Genomic DNA, 22,344 nt, shown 5'->3' on the forward strand with positions numbered 1-22,344 from the left:
TAAATATGTGGTTGAGAGAAGAGAGAGAGTTTGTCATCTCAAAAAAGAAGAAGAGAGTTTTCTAATGAAAGATGTTAACGGAGAATAATAGGAGAAATGAAAAGACCTCTCTTCCTTTGCCTTCTTCTTCGCACGTTTGTGGTTCTTTTCAGCAATAATTTTTGTACCATTGGCATATTCCTGGGTTTCAATAATTCCAGTACCTAAATCCATACCCTCAATTTCATCAAGATGAACCTCGAGAGGAGGAACAGAAGCCCTAGATTCCGCTTGTGCAAATATAGGGTAGTCTTTATTATTTGGATCATCTCCATATACATCTTTAGTAATCGGTAAGTCGCCATCCTGGTCCAGTTGCATACCAAGCTGATAATCATCAATAGTACCATTGTCATCAATGACACCACTAATTTTACTGTCCGAAATATCATGAGCACCAGCATTATCCCCTACATATGAATTCTTCATTCCTAGTGCTATGCGGTGCCTTTCATTGTCCACCTGATAACATAGGTTAAACACAACAAAATAAAAATATGAGGGAAACCGGAAAAAATAAGAGTGCTCGAGTTACTTTCATGCACCCTTCTAATTTCTAGGAAGAAATTATGAGCCAATGGAAATATTTAGATCAATTCAAATTAACCTCTAATTTACATGCACTAGCTCAATATTAATATCCAATCCAGCTCAAGTACGAAGGTGTGGTCAAATACTGAACTGGCTAAATAAATAAATGCTTTGGATAATGAGACTATTTTCAATTAGCCATAGCAATCAAATTTACCTTCAGAATCTTGGCCACAACTCTCCCGCCTGCCCTATATTTAGTTTCAATGTTCTCGATGTGATTGTCAGAAATCTCGGAAACATAGGATGAGAAGTACATTATCACATTGATGTGCAAAATCATGTGTTATTCCAAAAGCAAGTTTACGAATAAACTTACAATGTTTGTGTCATCAATTGTAATAAACAAGCCATAGGACTCGACCCGCCTAATCCTACCAGAGATAACATCTCCAACGGGTAGCTTCCTAAGATCCCCCATGTCAGATTTTGATTCCCTTTTCCCGACGACTGTCTTCAAGCTAACCTCGACTCTCTTTGACAAAGGCTCCACAGACAATACCCTGCAGGCAAAATTATGTTACATTTGGAAGATAGAAATTAATATCACTAATGGTTAAGATACTTACTTCCCAGTTACAAGTTTTCCAACAGGGAATTCTTTTTCAGGATTTTCAACATATCCGTCAGACAAGTTTGATAAAAGAATTTTTGCATCAATCTTCCTTGAAAGCATAATAAAGCATCCTTTCGAAGTAACATTCTTAATATAACCCTACAAGAAACCATTTCACCCAATTAGTAAACGTGCTACCCCTCGACACCTTCTGCAATGTATATTTTTAAAACTACTAATAAGCATACTTTTCAATCCCAAGCATCATCGGATTATGCATAACAGAAACAGTATGACAACCCCTAAACTAACATCCAAAGGGAAGTAATTTTCCTCACAAAAATAATTAATTTGTTCACAAATTTTTTTTTGTGAGAAAATTGTTTGAGTTTCAATCAGGTACGGAACAACCACGAATATGTTATTGAAGAACAATATTAAAACTAGAAGCACTGCCAAACAGTGCCACGAACCAGTTTTCATGATGCCCTAATATGATGTTGCAATATTCTGTAAAAGTAAGAATGATAGTTTATGTTTCAATCAGGAATGAGTTTCATAAATACCGTAGAAACAAAAGAATGAGGAGGGGATGGGTCTTGAAGAGCCAAAAAATTGATTAAAAGATGCAGAAGCCACAAACCAATTTAAGTCAAAACTTGGACTATGCGGAGGATTCCCTTGGGCAATCAAACCAAATATATGAGATTAAGGAAAATGTGAAACCCCATGGATGACAGACTGCCCCAAATACACAAAAAACAAGAGAAGAACAGGGGCAGATATAGGACCTCTCTCAGAAAGGAACAAGCAACTCAAACAGATACAAAGTATATACTTCGGTAATATGGGACCATGTAAAAGATCACCTAAAAAAAGTACAACCAATTAGGGGAACATACATAGAGGGTGTGCACAGAATATATGCCTTAAAAAGGATTCCTTGAATGCCTGTTTAAAGTACTCTAAAAGGCACGAGAAAATAAGACAGAAAGAAAATAAAACAGAAGGCATGAAAACTCTAAGCTTTTTAATTATCATAGTAGATTCACCATCCAGTAGCAAAAGAGGCAAAATTTGCAAGTAAATCATTATATTGGATGTTGAATGCTACAAGTTAAGAAGCGTATACTTCGGCAATAACAATTCGAACAAACAGTATATCGATGGAAAAAGCAATAAAAAATTACTCCAATTAGTTTTCCACTCTGACGACTATTAATGATAACAGAACAATAAAATAGTTCCATCAGAACATCACGTAATAATGTACCTGGACATCCATAGTAGGATGAAGATCCTCAATCTTTTCAAATCGCTTATTAATAAAATCCCTGGAAACCATAAAACAAGTATTCTAAGTAAAAACAATTCAGAAGAAAAAAAAACATCCCAGGTAAAACGATTGCATTTTCCATCACGAAAAAGGAGTTCCTAAACAAAAACTATAGCTCCAAGAAAGAAAGTAGTAACAAAACCTCATTCCTCCAATATGAAACCAGAATAAAACATATCCAATTCCAGCGATATTAATTTAAGGGAAAAATTCAAAACAACCAATTATATGAGTGTTTAACTACATATATGAGCTTCATAAAGGCGAAACAGATCGTTAAACCGCTTACACATGATTATTCGATCCCACTGAGTTGGCAGACTGGAAATCTACTAAAGAAGTGCGCAGAGACAAATCGACATGCGTTGTACCCTTAAATGAACGGCTGATTTCTAGGACCGTACATTTGACAAATTGCCCTTCCTTATAGCCATCCAGAGGGTCAGATACCCACGTATCTGTGAGTTCAGTAAAGCAAACCTTCCCATATAGATGAGGTCCAATCTGGACAATCAACCCGCCAACACCTGGAAGTACACTACTTACTCTGCCACCAAGAATATCCCCCTGACATATATGTTCGATACCGTTATTATTTGCAATAATACTTCCGGCATCATCTATCTTAACAGTATCGAGAGATGTAGAGGATTGTTCACGTAATGTCAACCTTAGCAGCTTTTTCTCTTTATTAACACTTATTATACGACCAGAAACAGCTTTCCCCACATAAAAACGCTTCTGGAATTTGTGAAGCTCACCGGGCTCACAAGAACAATCTAGAAGAAACAGCTGAGCATTAACAGATCGAGATACTGTTAACCAGACCCACTCATTATCCACCTTAACCACATAGCCAGAAACAACTTTTCCGAGCACAAAATTGAAATCTTCTGCTAAAAGCCCATCCCCCGATCCTTTGGTTCCTGGATATGCATGCCAGGTCAGACTACAAGAAACAAATGAAGGAAAAAAATAGAATGTTTTTTTATTTTAAAAAGAATAAAGAAAGAAATGAATAACAAGAAAAGAGAGGGAAAAAAATCAAAATAAAGAATCAAAGAAAATAAATAAGTAAAAAAATAATAAATGAGTAGAAAAACCCAAATTCCAAATGAAGAAATTCAAACTCGAAAACGATTTTTCTGATTCTCAAAGAATGAGGGGCAAAGGGATTGATAGAGAAAGATGCCACAGCTACTTATTAGTCCTTGGTGAACATTTTTTTTTTTTTGAAAATAAACCTTGATGAACATTTGAACAATTGGAGTGTAGTAATGGCTATACTACTATTGTTCAAAAGTCCTTGATGAACATTTGAACAATAGTAGTACAGCCATTACTATTATAACAGGCTAATAAATCATCAATACGAATGAAGGGAATATCTTTCCCATGAAAAAAAAAATGAGAAGATTATAAAACCCCTAATACAATTTGAATATGTAGTTCATAGTAAAAGTGTAGCATATGTAAACTCTCATATTTGTTGAGCATGCTTATTAAATGCGAGTACGCAGCATGTTTCCTTTTTCTTTTCTCGCTAGCATATTTGTCGATGGTGGTTGGAGTATACAGCATACATGAATGATTGGCAATCCAACAAATAACAGCCATTGAGAAAAGGAGCAATTACTGTTTTCTTGTGAAAGAAAAAAGGCTGGGAAAGATTTAAAATGCTCGTGGCTAAAGATAACAAGAGTATAGCTAAAATCAGTTTACCCGCAAGTATTGAGGGTTTGACAGAGAGCTCCCATTGGTAACTTTTTGTTCTCTTCCCAGACTGGTAAACCTTTGCAACAATGGATGCATTCAGCAATTGTCCAATTCTAAATTTACTGAATGGGTTCTCCTCAAACTGATCCTCATCAACCACCTGTTCATGTGGAAACCTAAATTTAGCTAAATGGAAGGTACCTCTGCATCACTAAAAATATTGCATAATTCATGATAAAAAAATTATACAAGAAAATGTCTACCTCTGTAATATGGACTCTCCCATGAAAACCAATACCAAATTTCAGTCGCAATTCAAGTGGCTTAATATTGGTAATCTGGATGAAACATGAAAAAAAAACAAAGTGTAAGTCCTACAGTACCTATATTTATCAAAGCATTAAAAAGTAAAAAATATAGCACCTCTGCCTCAACGAGTGATCCCACGTCGTAGCTAGACTTTTTCTTGGCTCTTTTTGAACTAGAAGTTTCTGCAACCTCGCTTAGAGATTTAAGAAGAAGCAAAAGTCTCCCTGTTGTTGAGGGGCTTGGCAGATCCTCAATGGTGGCAACAACACTGCACCAAAACAAGAATTTCAAGGAAAACTCACCATATACAAATAATCATACATGTATATTATGTGTTAAAATTATTGTTTTAAAGCCTTGTTAATATTCAAAAGTTCATGAATATTTTGTAAATAGAAATTTTCAAGGAAAAATGATGAATAATTGAAATTTCAAGATTTTTTTTTCTAAAAATCGCAACTTTTCAATAACTAGTTCTTTTGATAATCTGTTATCAATAACTAGTTCCAAAAACTTTTATGCATGAACACAGATTAGACATAAAAGATAGTGAGATCAAATTTCCCTCTTGCAAGAAGAGGGTTTTCAAAAATGCAAAAGACCCACACTTATGGCTCTAGTAGTCGTTTTACATTTCTCAAAGAAATAAAATGCATGAAGAGGTTGCCTAACTAAATATGAACAAGAAATTGTTAAGTTGTAACGTAAATATTCTTCTCACAAACCCATTCATAAAAGGACCCTCTCAAGATTGGAACCCTCTTGAATTGAAAAGAATCTTAACAAACTTGCATTTTTTAAGCTCTTGTAAAATAAACTCCACTGATGAAAATCTCTTTTGAGTAATATTAACTACTTTGACTCTTTTACAGTAAAGGAGAACCTCCAGATGAAGAAATCCTTTAAGTCCAGATAACGTGTCTCCGTTTAGAGCCCTTGTAGAAAGGGGCTACTTTTATATTTCCTCTCGGAGGAAGATCCACATTAATCTGGTTCCAAGATCTTGATATCAACGAATGGGACAACACGAAGATAGAACGGTGCAACGAGTTGGACGCCCACATAAATACGATCAAAGGATTGATCAGATTGTTGGCAAACAGAGGTTAAAGACCTTCCTCCAAGGAGAGTTTTCCACTAAAGATTTGGGCCTTCTCAGGTATTTCCTTGGAAGTGAGATAGCATACTCCCGTTGTGGGCTCTCTTTCTCGCAAAGGAAATATGTGTTGGATATTTTAGAGGAGACAGATTCAATGGAGATAAAACTTGCAGCTACACCTATGGATCCGAATGCAAAACTCCTTCCGGATCAGAAAGATTTGTTGGATGATCCTAGTCGATACAGGAGGTTATTTGGAAAGTTGATCTATCTGACTGTAACTCGTCCAAACATTTCATTTGCCGTAAGTATGGTCAGTCGGTTCATGAGTTCTCCACGTACCTCCCATCGGGCAACAGTGATTCAAATCATTAAGTATTTGAAGGGTACTCCATGGAAAGGCTTGTGTTTCAAGAAATATGGCCATGAGAAAATACAAGGGTTTACTGACGTAGATTAGGCGAGATCTCCAGTAGACAAGAAGTCAACTACTGGATACTGTACATTTGTTAGAGGTAACTTGGTATCTAGGAAGAGTAAAAAGTAAGATGTAGCCAAATCAAGTGCAGAAGCAGAATACCGAGCCATGTCTTGTATGACTAGAGAACTGATTTGGCAAAGCTCCTCCTTATCAGATATTGGTATTTCATCTTCATCTTCAGCATAGTTGTATTGTGATAACTGGGCTGCAATCCATATCGCTACAAATCCAGTTTTCCATGAGCAAACCAAACATACTGAAGTGGATTGCCACTTCATTCGTCAGAGAATTCAGAAAGGCAAAATTTGCAAAGTGTTTACTCGATCTGCAGATCAGCTTGCAGATATGTTCACCAAATCGTTGGGGCCTGCTAGGTTGAAAGATGCTTGTAACAAGCTTGTGATGTATGATATATACATTCCAGCTTAAAGGGGAGTGTTAGACATATTTCTTATAAAAATGCATACTTGTAATTTTTCATCTATCATATATATAATATAATTTTCGTGTGGGAGGGTGAACAACTCTCACATCCGTTCTCTCGTCTTCTATCTCTTCTCCCCTCCTCATTATCCAATGTAGAAGATAAAACACACACAGATATATATATATATATATATATATATATATATATATATATATATATATAGAGAGAGAGAGAGAGAGGAAAGTGTTTCTAGTCGGCCGACTAGAGATCATTCTCTAGACCGCCGACCAAAAACACATGGGTCCCAGATATATGGTGATGGGAATGTCCTTTTGCCCTTCTCATATATATATGTGTGTGTGTGTGTGTGTGTGTGTGTGTATATATATATATATATATATATATATATATATATATATATATATAGAGGAAAGTGTTTCTACTCGGCCGAGTAGAAAAGCTTATCTACTCCTCCCTTTAAAAAGTACAGTGGGCCCACACATTGTGGATGATCCAAAGCATTCATTTGATAGGTCTTAACATAGATAGGGTGTGCCCAAAAAATCAGCACCAAAGGGTCATCCTAGCCCTTCGTTTTGTTGGGCCTTGTAGAAACAGAATGGACGCACTGTGTAAGATGCGTAAGATGCGTCCATTCTGTTTCTACAAGGCCCAACGAAACGAAGGGCTAGGATGACCCTTTGGTGCTGATTTTTTGGGCACACCCTATCTATGATAAGACCTATCAAATGAATGCTTTGGATCATCCACAATGTGTGGGCCCACTGTACTTTTTAAAGGGAGGAGTAGATAAGCTTTTCTACTCGGCCGAGTAGAAACACTTTCCTCATATATATATATATATATATATATATATATATATATATATATATATTGTGGCCAGATATATGGTGATGGGAATGTCCTTTTGCCCTTCTCTTCCCCGAAATATTAGGCAATGCTCTTAATCCCAAAGCGAAGGTATTAGAGTGCCTTAAGAGTTTGAAGCCATAAGCTGAGGGACGATCATTATCTTAAGAACATGAATTCCAGAATGTTCAAGCAATGCTAAATGAGTTGTTCATACCAAAGCAAGATGGATGGTCCCTGCCCCCAAAAGACGGCTAAATGATATTAAAAAAAGGTAAATTTCAACATTTAGCCGAAAAGTATTCTCAAATATAAGAGTTACGTGCATCTGATTGGAAGATTTTTGGGCAATGCCCCATCCATAGTGGGGTGGGTCAAGAAAGGGAATGGTTTGGATCATCGAAGTAGTCATGAACTATTCTGAAAAAAGTGCGTACCACTAATAATCCCAACGTAGAAAGAAGATACAGCCCAGATAAAAGTTAAAAGAGTTTGTTCTTCCCTAGGCTTGATCATTGGCCACAATTTAAGTAATAGCAGAGTCACCTAGGCGAATTGGATATGAGGATACAAATAATCTTGAATGGAAACAACCCATACAACATCGCATTTAAGAAATTCAAATAATCTTGAATGAAAACAACCCATACAACATTGCATATAATAAAAAATACCATTAATGCTAGCTGAAGATGTATATAATAGTTCTCAATATTATACTCAAATAAGATTAAAATGAAACCAGCTATAACAAAAGAAGCACACCTTTGCCCGTTCACAAAGCTTTTCAGTGGAAGCTTCTGTGTGTTGTAGTCATGTATTGATGCATAGCCAATACCATGATTGTGCTCTGGTAGTGAAAGAACCTGTTGGGTAAGAAGGAATGCGCTTGATAAAAAGGTATAATTTGGTGAATGAATGGAACATGTCATTCCTATCATATATTCGGTAGAACCTACGTCACAAATATGGTTCACGGGAATTTCTCAGCAAGGGAAAATCTTGGGATATATATATATATATATATATAGAGGAAACTGTTGGTGAGCTTAAGCTCACCAAACTTATGGTGAGCTAGCTTGCCCAATCACATGGGGGCCCACTTTGTTAGGATGATCCAAACCATTCATTTGAAAGTCCCTTACATAGATGGGGGGTGTACCAAAAATCAGCTCCATAGGATCATCCTAACCCCTCCATTTGTGGAGGACAAAAATGGACAGACACAAATTTGCCCCATTTTTGTCCTCCACAAATGGAGGGGTTAGGATGATCCTATGGAGCTGATTTTTGGTACACCCCCTATCTATGATAAGGCCTTGCAAATGAATGGTTTGGATCACTCCCCAAAATGTGGGACCCATGTGATTGGGCAAGCTAGCTCACCATAAGTTTGGTGAGCTTAAGCTCACCAACAGTTTCCTCATATATATATATATATATATATATATATTTTTATTTTATTTTATTTTTTTATTTTTTTTTATTTTTTTCAGGTTTATATCATGAAAAAACGATAAAAATAAAATTATTTAATATATATATATATATATGTATATATAATTTAAGAAAAAAGGGAAAATGACCTACAAAATGGACTTTATCACTAAAATGACCAAAATGAGGGGGTGTTATCTAAACGGCCAAAAAAGGTTGATGTTGACTACTTTTTACCATTGAGGACAGAAATGCCCCTTAAAGTTATTCCAACCACTATTTCCCTCTTGCTTTACATTTTACACACAAAGGTGAAATATCTTTTTACTTGCGACAGCCCCCTCTAGTGTATTTATGCATTCACTTTTAAACTATAGGGGGTTGTCCCAAGTGAAAATAGAGGGCGGAAATATAACTTCACTTTTACTTTACATTTTACACAAGTGATATATTTGCCCCCTTTTTACTAGGGACAAGACCCTCTAATGTATTTATGGAATCTCTTATACACTATAAGGTGTTGTCAAAGTAAAAATAGGGGTGAATATATTATTTCACTCTCTCTCATCTACTCTCTCATCTCCTCTCTGTTTGCTCTCTCTCTCTCTCTCTCTCTCTCTCTCTCTCTCTCTCTCTCTCTCTCTCTCTCTCTCTCTCTCTCTATTTAGACACTATGAACGACCATTAGACCCTCTAACCACTACAAACCACTAATTACACCCTCTAAACCACTAATTACACACTCTCAACCACTACAAAGTACAAACCACTATTAGACCCTCTAAACCACTATTTAGACACTATTAACCACTATTAGACCCTCTGAACCACTATTTAGACAATACGAACCACTATTACACACTATGAACCGCAATTTGAAATGGAATGAGGTCGACTGGTTAAATTAGTTTTAATACGAGGTCGACCGCACAGTCAACCTTATTCCATTTCAAATTGTGGTTCATAGTGTCTAATAGTGGCTCGTATTGTCTAAATACTGGTTCAGAGGGTCCAATAGTGGTTCGTAGTGGTTCAGACGGTGTAATTAGTGGTTCATAGTGGTTAGAGGGTCTAATGGTCGTTCATAGTGTCTAAATAAAGAGAGAGATGAGAGAGGAGAGAGGGAAGAGAGAGGAGAGAGAGCAGAGAGAGGAGAGAGGAGATGAGAGAGAGTGAAATAATATATTCACCCCCTATTTTTACTTGGGACAGCACCTTATAGTGTATAAGAGAATTCATAAATACACTAGAGGGGGTTGTCCCGAGTAAAAAGGGGGCAAATATATCACTTCCCTGTGTAAAACGTAATGTGAAAGTGAAGTGATATATCCGCACCCATTTTCACTTTGGACAACCCCCTATAGTGTAAAAGTGAATTCATAAATACACTAGAGGAGGTGTCCCAAGCAAAAAAGGGGGGCAAATATATCACTTCCCTGTGTAAAATGTAAAGCAAAAGGGAAATAGTTGTTGAAATGACTTTAAGGGTCATTTCTATCCTCAGTGGATAATATCGTGACATTATCACGATATTTTATGATAAAATATGAAAATATCACTATATTTTTAAAATCTTAGGATTATTTCGGGATTTTGTCATTTTATCAAAATGTCGCGATAAAAACGCGATATTTTGAAAATATCGGAGATATTTGTGACATAGGGTAGAACAATAAGTATAGTAAATGTGGTGAAACACTTACCAAGTAGTTCTCTTTCACAATTTCAACGACTGCATTAACTCTCTGATGCAGCTCCAAGTCCCCACCTGCTTCTCTTCGGCGCTTCTGGAATGGAAAGGATGAAAAAGTAAATTAAGCCAAAAGAACTCAGAAAAACAAAGACAATGAAAGCACTTTCAGGAACCAAATATGAGCATGGTGATTATCTCGATACAACCAAGGTTTAAAATTTTGGTTTCAACCTAGCAGAAGCAGAAAGTTCGGCCGAAATTCGGTAAAGAAAAAAAGCAAATTTCATGAATGTGCCGAAATTTGGGCCGAAATTACCGAAATTTCAGATTTTGGTGGTTTCGATTTCGGTCCCAACTGAAATCCCAAATTTCGGCATTTCGTCCTAAATTTAAAACCATGGATAAAATTACTCTGCAAACCACCAAGAGCAATTATTAAAAAACATTGTTTTGAAGGCACAGATGTCATTATGCTCCTGCGTGCCATATGATAATATATACAACCTTCTTGGAAGGAAAGGAGTCAGACCCCTTTTCTTTGATACTGCCAATCAGATCTGGTTTAAGAGACAAATCTACAAGGCCATCTGCCTTAGCAATGTCAAGAACGAAAGCTTGAACAATAGAGCCCACTTCCACATTTGTTCCACCAACTGCAAAGAATATATTAAACCTAGGAATGAGTCTTTTGGAGATTAACAACCCAAGCTATTAAAAGCCAGAAAGAAAACAACTTACGTTGATAATGTGTGATAAAACCGACAATGTCACCATGCTCTTTAAAGCTAAGAACGACGCCAGACTCTTTCTTCTCCTGAATCACACCCTCAACCACACTTCCAATACTAAATCTTTCCACCCATTTCAAACCAGGACCGTTGGACTCTGGCATCTGCAGCTTTGCAATCTGCCCCATGGGTATCAGTACAAAGAAGTTTAGCCAGATAAGAAATAAATATTTGTCAACGACAACTTTTAGAAGAAATAGCATATAAAGAAAATGAATAAACTGATATGATAAACAAACCAAGAGAAGAAACCTAGAGTATACACTGAATTGATGACAATGCACTCTTAAAACTGAAATATTTGATTGAGAAAGAAAAGAATATGAAATTGGCAAAAGACAATGGAGCTACTTTTTTTTTATGGTAAGACGATGCAACCAAGAGGATGAAACATTTCCATGATTTTATAGGATTTCAAAATTTACAACCGGTGTTGAAACATTTTGGTTTCCATGGAGACCAAAACCGAAATTTAAAACTGTGTATGCACATGCAGATTGGAACAGAAAAGGTGCCAAGTATAAGCAAGAAGAAGGTATATAATTAGCCATGATTTTTACCTTCTCCTCCAACAGAAAGTATCCATGAATAAATGATGCATCTGTTGAGAAACAACACGACTGCTTCAGAGATAGTGTTATTCTACCCCTTTCACCATCAACCTGGAGAAAAACAGTTAAAGAATTAAAAATAATGAGACTGACCAATACAAACGTTAAAATCTTATTAATATCTAACTTTGTTCACATACATTGAGAATCTGACTGCGAACCGATTGCCCAGTGTAAAAATTTTCAGAAAGATCAGCTTCTTGGTCATCAGTAGCCTTCAAAACAAGCAGCAAGAGAAAGTTCATAGTTCAAACCATCTAGAAAAACAGAGAAGAAAAAACATGTAAAACCACACCAAAAATAAAACTACACTATTACTTTATTCTTAGGAGAGAATCCAGTCAGACGCCCAAGAAAGCGAACAAAGCAACCATTTTCAATTGAGTTGCAAATGTAACCCTGTTTCAGTCAATAAAAACTCAAGGTTGGTAATGCTTCAAGAGAGTAAAATCGAACAGAAGTAAAAATAATAGCCCTGCAAGCTAGCTAGACTAATACAGACACAAACATGCCACATAGTTCACAAGAGTAACAACTTACATACAAGATAGAATTTCGGTTTCGGTTTCAGACCTAGCCGAAATTCGGTAAAAAAAAAAAGCAAATTTCATTTATGTGCCGAAATTACGGTAATTTCGGCAGAAAATTAGGATTTTTGTGGTTTCCGTTTTGGTCCCCACTGCGTAATTTCGGCAGAAAATTAGGATTTTTGTGGTTTCCGTTTTGGTCCCCACCGAAATCCGAAAGTTCGGTATTTCGGCTGAAATTTAAAACCATGCTTACGTAAACTGGCATAGAAACTTCTTACATGGACAACTGCATGACGATGAACCTGTGCAACATCCAGAGGAAGTTGCTTCGCAGCATGAATAAGAGAATATTTTGCCGAAAGAATCAAACTGTTTCCCTCAACATCTGCAAGTAATGATATATTTTAGAGAATCAAAAAGAATATGAGAGGGGACTAAGAATGGGATATTTTAATAAAACTGACAAACATTGTTATTCAACAGCAATTAATAAAATACCACATCTCAGACAAAAAAAAATACAAAAAAAATAGTGAGCAAGGAAATAAAATAAAATTGAAGATAAACAATCAAAAACTTGTTCAAAAATATTAACAGATAATATAATACATTGCAGAAAAATATTAACTAGTGAAAATATTTTACTGAAATTTTTGTGGCAACAAGTCGTCCCTAATCAATGAAAAGATCGACGACCAAGCGAATAACAAAGGCCTAAATGCATATAACAGTGTTTTAAAATGCGGATGCATGCAATGCGGAAGGCAGCCGGAGAAAATCCTAGTGGACTCGGCACGACGCAGTCTAGTACTCGGTTGATGCGGTCATAATTTGGGAGAGTCAAAGGAGTTTTTATTGACTCTGGCGGGCAAAACGCGGATGCGGCGCAACGCAGAATGTGGCCAAAGTAAAAGGGAGGCGACTCGTGGGAGTCAACGCGGACACGAGGGAGTTTTAAATCTATGGTGTGTGTGTGTGTGCGCGCGCATGTGCACGCATACACAAAAGTAAACTATAAAGTACACCAAAATAAAAGCAGCTTATGATCAATTTTGTCAAGAAAATAAAGAAAACAGAGAATACCTAACACCAAAAGCTGATCAAACTCATATCCTGGCTTCAACAATGACTTGATCAAAGCAGCATGACCTGAAACAATATATGAATGGAAATAGAACAAACATAATCAGGACACAACATCCATACAGAACCAACATAGGATCAATATTTCAAAAAATATGGACCTTGATGGTCTGCCAAATGCTCTGAAAATATAGTCCCCTTAGAGTAGCCTTGGGTATTCAAATGTATTATCACCGCAGAAGGAGTCAGACGTTCAACAACACCAGAAACAAGACTACCCAACTTCGTGGCATCATCTTCATTAGAAGCCCTTACAATTGAAATAATAGTTTAATTCAAATTAACATTCCTTTCAAATCATTCAAAAAAAAACCATTCCTTTCAAAATTAATAAAGGCAAACTCAAAACAATAATAGGCAATGGTAGGGACATCAATCAGAGGCGAACGAGCTTATCATTAAAGTCAATGCCAATTAGGTATGTAGTAAATGGGAATAACTATCGATTGCATTAACATACTAATACCATCAAAGATAACAAAATTAATAGTTTTATCAGCGTCTATCCAATACCAGAGCCAAATGTAAATGCTCTAGCATGAGCAGATTCATGTGCTCCAACATGCTTCCAATGAAATGCAACAAATGTATCACTGATACCCCATACACACCAACTGTTGAAAGCTATAAAATTCCAACCCTGACTGAAATTAAATAAATTTAGTTATATGACTGGTTTCTGTATTTATAAGCACCACCCAGGCTAGTTTTTCCATTTTACATTAAGTTGCTTGTAAGTGGCTTACATAAGTTTCGGCTATGGGCTTCATTCTTTAAAGAAAGTAAAGGATCTACTCCCCATGTTCAAATCTTCTCTTTGCAAATTTCCATTACACTGAAATCTCAAATAGCGTTGACGTACATCATCTCCATTTATTAGTACTTTCATCATCATCATCTAAAACTGTCGTACTCTCCCATCCTCTCGTATTTCCACAATTTATTGTGGGGCAACACCAATATTTCACCTTCTTCTTTTTACCCCCCTTTTGCTCGAATCCCTAGGCTCCCTCTTGTTTTCGAACAACCATTCAAATTCCTTTTATTTTCATGTATGGGCGTTGCTTATCTCGGAGTTCGACATCATTTACGTTCCACAAAAGGCCGTAAAAGGACAGAGGGCTCTTCTCTGGATTCGCATCGGATGAGTATAAGGTCCAAAAAGAGGCAAGTCACAAGGGTTGTTGCTAAGTTGCAAAATCATGACATTGAAATTTAATTTTTAAAATTGAAGTTTAAAACTATTATAAACCCTTATTTTGGGAAGAGGGGAGTGTAATATCCACATCATGATTCAAAAAAAAAATGAAGTTTGAGGAAAAGCTTTTGGAGAAATCAATTTCTTCATCACTCCCAAACAACTTGAAATCAATATCCGTCTCTTATAGGGGATTTCTCTCATCAAGAACATGTTTTCAGTAGTGGATTTTTAGATGAATGAGCATCTATTCAAAAGATGAGAATACATCCCTATTCTGACTTTTTCTTTCTTTCTACCTTCATCCCTTGGATTTATTTTTTTCCAATCATTTGTAATCTGTGAACTATTTTTACATTTTGGAGTTGTGATATGGCAAAGAAAAGGGATTATGCACGGAGATATGCAGATGAGGAGATTGAGGATAAACCCAGGCGATATGTTGTTTTGCAAATGTTGTAGTCAAAGGTTCACAGAAGGTATTTGACCGTCTCAAAATCAATTAGCAGGAACACATCATGGCATAAAACCAGGCACCAAGTGTCCAATAGAAGTTTGTGAAGAATGTAAAAATGCTCAAAGGATTGTAAATCCAAGAGCCTGGCTATTTTGACGGTTAATACTTCAAGCAGCGAAGGTGTGGATAGTGGGACTCCTACTGGTGATGGTGTTTTCCAACCACCCAGACTGAGGGGGGTCTATTTGATCAGTCCTTGCCAAAGCGCAACAAGCAACTCTAAATTGAAGGTAGAGAAAAGAAATGATGTTTGCAGAAAAGTAGGAAGGCTTGTTTATGTAAATGCCCTTTCTTACAATGTAGTTAACATCCCAATTATTGTGCCAATGTGTGATGCAATTGGGGCCTATTGAGTACGCTTTAAGCCTACTACCATGCATGAGATGAGGGCCTGATCCTCATAGCGTCAGAAATACTAACTGACAGTTGAATAGCTAGAACAAAATGATATTACAAGCAAGGTACCGAAACGTTCCGAAACCGAAATCCACGAAACGTGACTAATTTCGGCAGAAATTTCAATAAAATATTTTTTTTATTATTTCTTTACAGAATTTCAGCCGAAATTACCCAAATTTCGGTAATTTCGGTAGAAATTTCGGGATTTCGGCTGAAATTTCTATTTCGATGAAGACCAAAATTATAGTCGAAACCAAAATTTAAAACCTTATGTTGACAATCACATTTATCATGGCCATAATTTTAAATTTCCACAAAAACCAACACGAAACAACCGACATGTTTCGGTTTCGGCTTCCATCCCCACCGAAACGTATACAGAAACCAAAATGCATATTGAAACCAAAACCGTATGTGTATTAGTGGTATACCATATTAATATGTGTTACATAATTGTATTTATATCAATTGCATGTGAAATGTGGCGTATGTATTATTCATAAATATACATATGAATTGCATGTGAAATGTAATATGTACTGAATTATGAGAAATGCATGACAGCAAATGTCACTAAATGTTTGATGTTGTTAAACCATCATGGATAGCTGCATTGCTTATGTGAAGGTTTCTAAGTGTGCATTTGTGCTTATTCTAGCATTTCTTGAAGATTCATCTTAAAATTCCATCATCTGCACGTGTTTCCATACATTTCAGTGATTTTGCAGGATTGCCACTGAAATTTCCAATCGAAGCGGAAAGTATTTGTTTCCCTGATGACCGAAACTAAAACTGAAACCGAAATTTAAAACCTAGATCATTGTAGCCATCTCAAGTGGCAACAACATTTAGTTTTCAAAATTGCTAGACTTGCCTGTTTTGAGACTTAGATGTAGTCTAAGTCTACTTGGATCGAAGTTATCTCCCCAGCTAGAAGAAGAACTAACCCTCAGGTAGTTATTAGCATAGTTGCCGGAAACTCCTTGGGCAGGTGGGAAACCCGTTTCCCCTAAAACGTGTTTCTCGCAGGTGGGAAACTCGTTTCCCATAAAACGCGGGAAATGCGTTTCGGAAACGTTTCAGAAACATAAAAAAAAAAAAAATTTGGAGAAATGTTTTTCGTGTTTAAATCAACAAAACCACATATTTCGTGTTTTCCTTGTGTTTCATGTGTATTGTTTCTATCACTGAAACACTTCTAATGCGTTTCCTAAGACATTTCTCATACGATTTTCTATCATTTTCTCGTTTCTCGTTTCCCCTATATTTTTTCCCATGCGTTTCCCGTTTCCGTTTCACGTTTCGTTTCCCGAATTTGTTTCCCACGCTGGTAACTATGGTTATTAGAACTGGCCCCCACCCCCACCCCCTCCTCGCGCGCGCGCTGAAAGTGATTGGATTATTTTCATAGAGTTAAAATCCAGAGATGTTCCAGAAAAAGTTTAGATTGCAAGAAATATTTATCTTTGAAAAAAAAGGAATGTGATAATTATATACATTGTGATTTGTTGTGCGATTCAAATGAACTCACAATTTGGAAAACAAGGACTATTTAGTCAAGCATGAGCAAAACGAAGGCATCACTATAAATAATTATATGAAGTCATTCAAATAAAACGATCTTCCAACAGTGATTTTCATTACAAAACATGTCCCCCCATCATTTACGTTGTCATAATTACTTCTAAATAAGAGAAGCATTTCACAAGAATAAAGAAATATTTTCCAAATAACGATAGATCTCCGGAAATATATGTAAAGACCATTGTAGCAGATACATCAAGCCATAAACAGAATCAATGGTAATCATGGCTACATTTATGGACAAATAAGTGAACCTTTTAGTAGAAATTTCAAAGCTAAGGTTGATCCTCCGCGAAGAAGGAACTGCACTTATTACTCTACATTTGACAACTTGTCCAGCGTGATACATGGAACTTGCCTCAATTCCTGGCTCTAATCCAAGCTCAGATCTGGTAAAGAAATTAATCCAGTAAAGTAAATACCCATGATAACTAATTAAAAAAATAAGATACTAGACAAAAAAGTAATTAGAAAGGAAGCAAACATTTGAATTCCCAAAAGAACACAGCAGTTGCAGATCTCAGATGATGTTAAAACTTTATACAGGCATGCTTTCGAAGTGTGGATTACAAAATGTAGGCTAATCAAGAAGAAACAATCAACAAAGGGGATGAAAATCAAAGCATAACACTAAAATAATGTCGAATAACTGTTCTAAGACCACATAAAACATTATTCTGACCACAAATGTCATAAATGACTTACCCTGAGAACAGATACAATAAATAACAAAATAAAAGTGCAAACAAAGCATACATTTGAACCAGAAGATCAGATTGACCTATAGAAACAACTGGAAATCAAATTCTTTCATAATAGCACTTGTGAATAGTAATGTCAACACTAAATGTAGACATTCCCATTAAAACCTACTTAAAAATCCCATCTAGAGAACCTCATGATGGATGATCAGAGGTGTTTTCTTTCTTTAAAAAATGTAATTTAAGGTCATTAGAGCTGAAAGTGTAAGTCCCCACCATTTTAATAAAACCTCTTCTTCCAAGAGGGAAATTTGATCTGAATGTATTTTTTTGCGTATAATCGTCTCATTCATGCATGAAATTTGTTACGAACACAAAGAGTAGCTCCGCATTGTCAACTGCAAGGCAACATAAAAGAATTCCAAGCTCCAGTTCACAAACACCGTTTCTCCACTTGTTTGCGAATGACAGACACTACCATATTGAAGACTTCTTTTTTTTATGACATAGGGTATCCCCTACCCTTTTTAGGGCGGGACTAATCCCTACAGATGCACGCAATCATCCGTAAGCCAAGTGCATCGGATGCTAGTGGCTAAAAAATTTCTACCATACTGAAGACTTGACCTAACTACTTCCACAATGTCTTCCAAAACTGGCTAAAAATTTGATGATTGTGTAACAAGTGATCAAATTTCACAACCATAAGACAAACTACAACTTTCAAACAGTGTTTAGCAATGGCTCTTGCACCGATCACTTACTTACAAGAACAAAGTGAGCCATTTTACAAAATCTAACACTAATAATCAAGATAAAAACCTAGATACTGAGCTTTTCCTTCTGATTTTGGGCAAATTCAGTACCAATTAAGGATTAAAACCATATTTTATCATAGTATAAGCCAAAAATTATTTATATAAAAACCTAGATATTGAGCTTTTCCTTCTTATTTTGGGCAACTCAGAACGAATTAATGATTAAAACCATAGTATAAGCCAAAAATTATTTATCCTCCGCGAGTGCAAGTGTTTTTTTCACCCAAGATGCCCTCCAAGTCCAACTCCATGCATCTCTAGGCTGATGCCTCCTTTAAGGGAACAATTGATAACAAATACCGATTCTGTTGAAGAGAAATATTTCATCTAGAAGAAAATCATCTTGCTGCATTACACGAAGTGATCACCAAATTGGACCAAAATATCCATCTCCATGGGTCCTTGACTCAAACAAAGCTTGCTAGAATAGCACTCTTCGTTTAATGCAACGAAGCATATCAACTAAGTGCATCAGCCCTAATTTTGGCTCTGTGTTTGATAATAAAGGTACCTTGAATATATTAAAAAAAAAAAAAAACTCATTTGCATGCCAACGGATCAACTTGCTTTGGACAATGATGACATGCAATGCCTAAAGATTTTAAAAGAGAGTTTGAATCATGCTTAGTCGTAAGACAAAACCTATGTTTGTGAATACATCAGAATCCCTCTCTAAGAGTAATCCAGCAATATGAGAATCACGCTTGCATCAGCTTTTCCATTTAAAGACATGTTTCCATGTGACCGGTAAAGAACAATACCGACACTTAAGTTGTGAATAAATGACGACAGAAACACCAAAAAAATATTCATAAAACAATACTTCTTCAAATTCACAAATAACCTTCCTTGTTGCAAGGCTTTCAAGACGTGCTGTAGATAATTTAACTGTTTTTCTTTGCTTGTGATGTAAGAATATTGTCGAAGTAAACAACAAAACACATTCCCCTAAGAGCGGTAGCACTTGGTTCATCAAATGCATGGAAGTCATGTTGCAATTGGTAACCCACAGGGCATAACTAACAATTCACATAGCAAATCAGTTGTTTTGAATGCTGTTTTTCAGTCACCATGGTCCTTTTCAATTTTGATAATAATTGCCTCTTAAGTCAATCATTGTGAACATCTTAAATCATGGAGCATATCAAGCATATCATCCAATTTGGGAATTGGAAACATATACTTGATAGTGATTTTACCGATGGCATGATTACCAATGCACACTCTCCACAAACCACCCTTCTTTGGCGTCAAGAGAGTATGTTGCAATGGCTAGTACCATCTCATTTTTTAACAAATCATCAACTTGCCTTTGAAGTCGTTCATGCTACTCCAGTCATGGTTTTAAATTTCCACCGAAACTGACACGAAGCAGCCGATATGTTTTTGTTTCCATCCCCACTGCAACAATACCAAAACTGAAACGCATAACGAAACCACTATCGCAAGTGGATTAAAGGTATGCTATATTAGCATGTGTTACGTAATTATATGTATGGATTTACACGTGAAATCTGGTGCATGAATTATACATTTATATTTATATGAATGGCATGTGAAATGTGGTATGTACTAAATTATTAGACATGTGCGACAACGCATGTCACTAGGTATTTGATGTTATCAAACTATTATGGTTAATCAAACCATTATGGATGACTAACTTGCTCACATAATGGTTTCCAAGCATGTATTTGTGCTTTTTCCAGCATTTCCCTAAGTTTCATCCTAAAATTCTATTATTTACACATGTTTCCATACGCTTTCATTATTTTACATGATTTCCAATGAAATTCCTACCAAAATCGAAATGTTACCGTTTCCATGGTCCATGACTGGATAGATAAAGCTAAACTTTGCTAGAAGCAATAGTCATTTTTGAAGATTTGGGCGAATGATGTATCTGGTGGCATTATCCCTATTGCGCTGATGTGATTGCTTCGCAGTAAATGCCTTCCTGGTAATTTGTTTTCATGGGCCCACTCTTTGGTCGCTCTAGTGTTATTTAACACCGCATTATTCCCACTACATTTCTTGCAACAAATGAAAAGAAAATTTTACAACAAAAAAAGAAAAGGAAAAACTGAAAATATTACCATAACTCCATAAAACTCAATAGTGTAGCCCATTACATATCTATAAGGAGCCTAGATTTTAAATGGGCAGGGAGATCCTAGTTGATAGGTGAGAATATCTCCTTCAACTTTTTCTCCATCTTTATGCAATTAGTGATCTTAATCTTGAATTGAGCACACAAATTCGGATATGATCCCATCATGAAAATGCATTTCTTTAAAATTAATAGTGACAACATTAGCTTTCATTCTTCGGCCGCATTTGCATAATCGAAAAATCAATATATAACTCAACCAATCAAGGAAATGATCGTGATGGAGCTGTCCATTGAACTAAGACCAAACAATGTTTATTTTTTGGACTATTAAGAATAAACATAATTATTTATTTTTTGAGCTAAATATATAATTATGTATTGATTGTGCATCAAAGATATATAATAATTTATTTATTTGATTTGTTTATCAAAGATATATAATATATATAGTTATTTATTTATTTGATCTTTGCATCAAAGATTTTTGTTTAGGTGGCATTGCTCACTTAGCAACAAGGAAAAGGAATGCCTCTGGAGTATTCTTTCTCTTATAGTGTCTCGACTTGTCTAGAAGGAAAGAATTATATTATCTTGATTGAATTCTAATGGTTGTTATGTGCAATTATTCCTCAGGAATTTTCCTCCTACTACTAATTTCTGATATGCTCGGTGTTTGCAAGAATTTTGTTGAGAAAGCTAGAAAGGATAATGAAAGAAAGTGGTCCAAATGGATAGATAAGGCTAAACTTTGGCAGAAGCGATGAAGTCCTTTTTGAAGATTTAGAAGAGGGATGTATCTCGTGGCATTATCTCCATTGTGCCGATGTGATTACTTTCATTGGTTGCCAAAAACCATCCTTTTTAAATACGGATCACAAAATCCCTATCCACCGATCATCAATCTCTAACCAAAAGGCCTTGGACCCAATCAATTCCATCTGACAAAGAAAAATGATATCTCAATCTTTGGACACCAAATATCATTCCAATCTTCCCATCACCGGACCGTCCCTGATATTGGACAATGTAAAGCTAGCTAGCCCTTCACAATTCCTCTCAACCCTACCAATTGCAGAACCACCTACCAATCGCATCTCTTCCTTTCCTAGACATACCATGGAAAGCAACAAATTGACCGAAATTTGTTAAGGATGTTATATGCTGTTGGCCATATCATATTTTGCATGTACTTATGTCTTGCAAATACTTTTAGCAATTCCAAAAACCAGTTTTTTCAAATGATGGTACACTTAAACTCTTCCATCCAAACAAATGTAATAACATAAAGAAAACAAACACCACCAATAAGAAGTGGAAACATAACTCACAGGTATGTAATAGTTGCAAGAAATTTTTTAAAAAAAAATCAAATACCGGAAGTGTAATGC

General features: G+C 36.0%; 1 protein-coding gene across 1 annotated transcript in view; it reads right to left on the minus strand.

The window, feature by feature from the left end:
• Positions 1–22,344, minus strand: part of LOC143848144 (RIBOSOMAL RNA PROCESSING 5) — a 43,582-nt gene that overhangs the window by 3,052 nt on the left and 18,186 nt on the right. Inside the window, 19 exon segments of the mRNA XM_077356990.1 lie at positions 107–501; positions 788–1,133; positions 1,200–1,345; positions 2,460–2,520; positions 2,812–3,448; positions 4,245–4,398; positions 4,502–4,576; positions 4,662–4,815; positions 8,190–8,290; positions 10,565–10,648; positions 11,059–11,207; positions 11,293–11,461; positions 11,903–12,004; positions 12,094–12,168; positions 12,272–12,352; positions 12,762–12,868; positions 13,567–13,632; positions 13,728–13,876; positions 17,579–17,713. Of these exon segments, the coding sequence (XP_077213105.1) occupies positions 107–501; positions 788–1,133; positions 1,200–1,345; positions 2,460–2,520; positions 2,812–3,448; positions 4,245–4,398; positions 4,502–4,576; positions 4,662–4,815; positions 8,190–8,290; positions 10,565–10,648; positions 11,059–11,207; positions 11,293–11,461; positions 11,903–12,004; positions 12,094–12,168; positions 12,272–12,352; positions 12,762–12,868; positions 13,567–13,632; positions 13,728–13,876; positions 17,579–17,713 (3,186 nt within the window).

The sequence above is a fragment of the Tasmannia lanceolata genome, unplaced genomic scaffold (genome assembly GCF_043159265.1).
Source record: "Tasmannia lanceolata isolate RefF3 unplaced genomic scaffold, GAP_Taslan_0.1 ptg000003l, whole genome shotgun sequence".
Classification (NCBI taxonomy): Eukaryota; Viridiplantae; Streptophyta; class Magnoliopsida; order Canellales; family Winteraceae; genus Tasmannia; species Tasmannia lanceolata.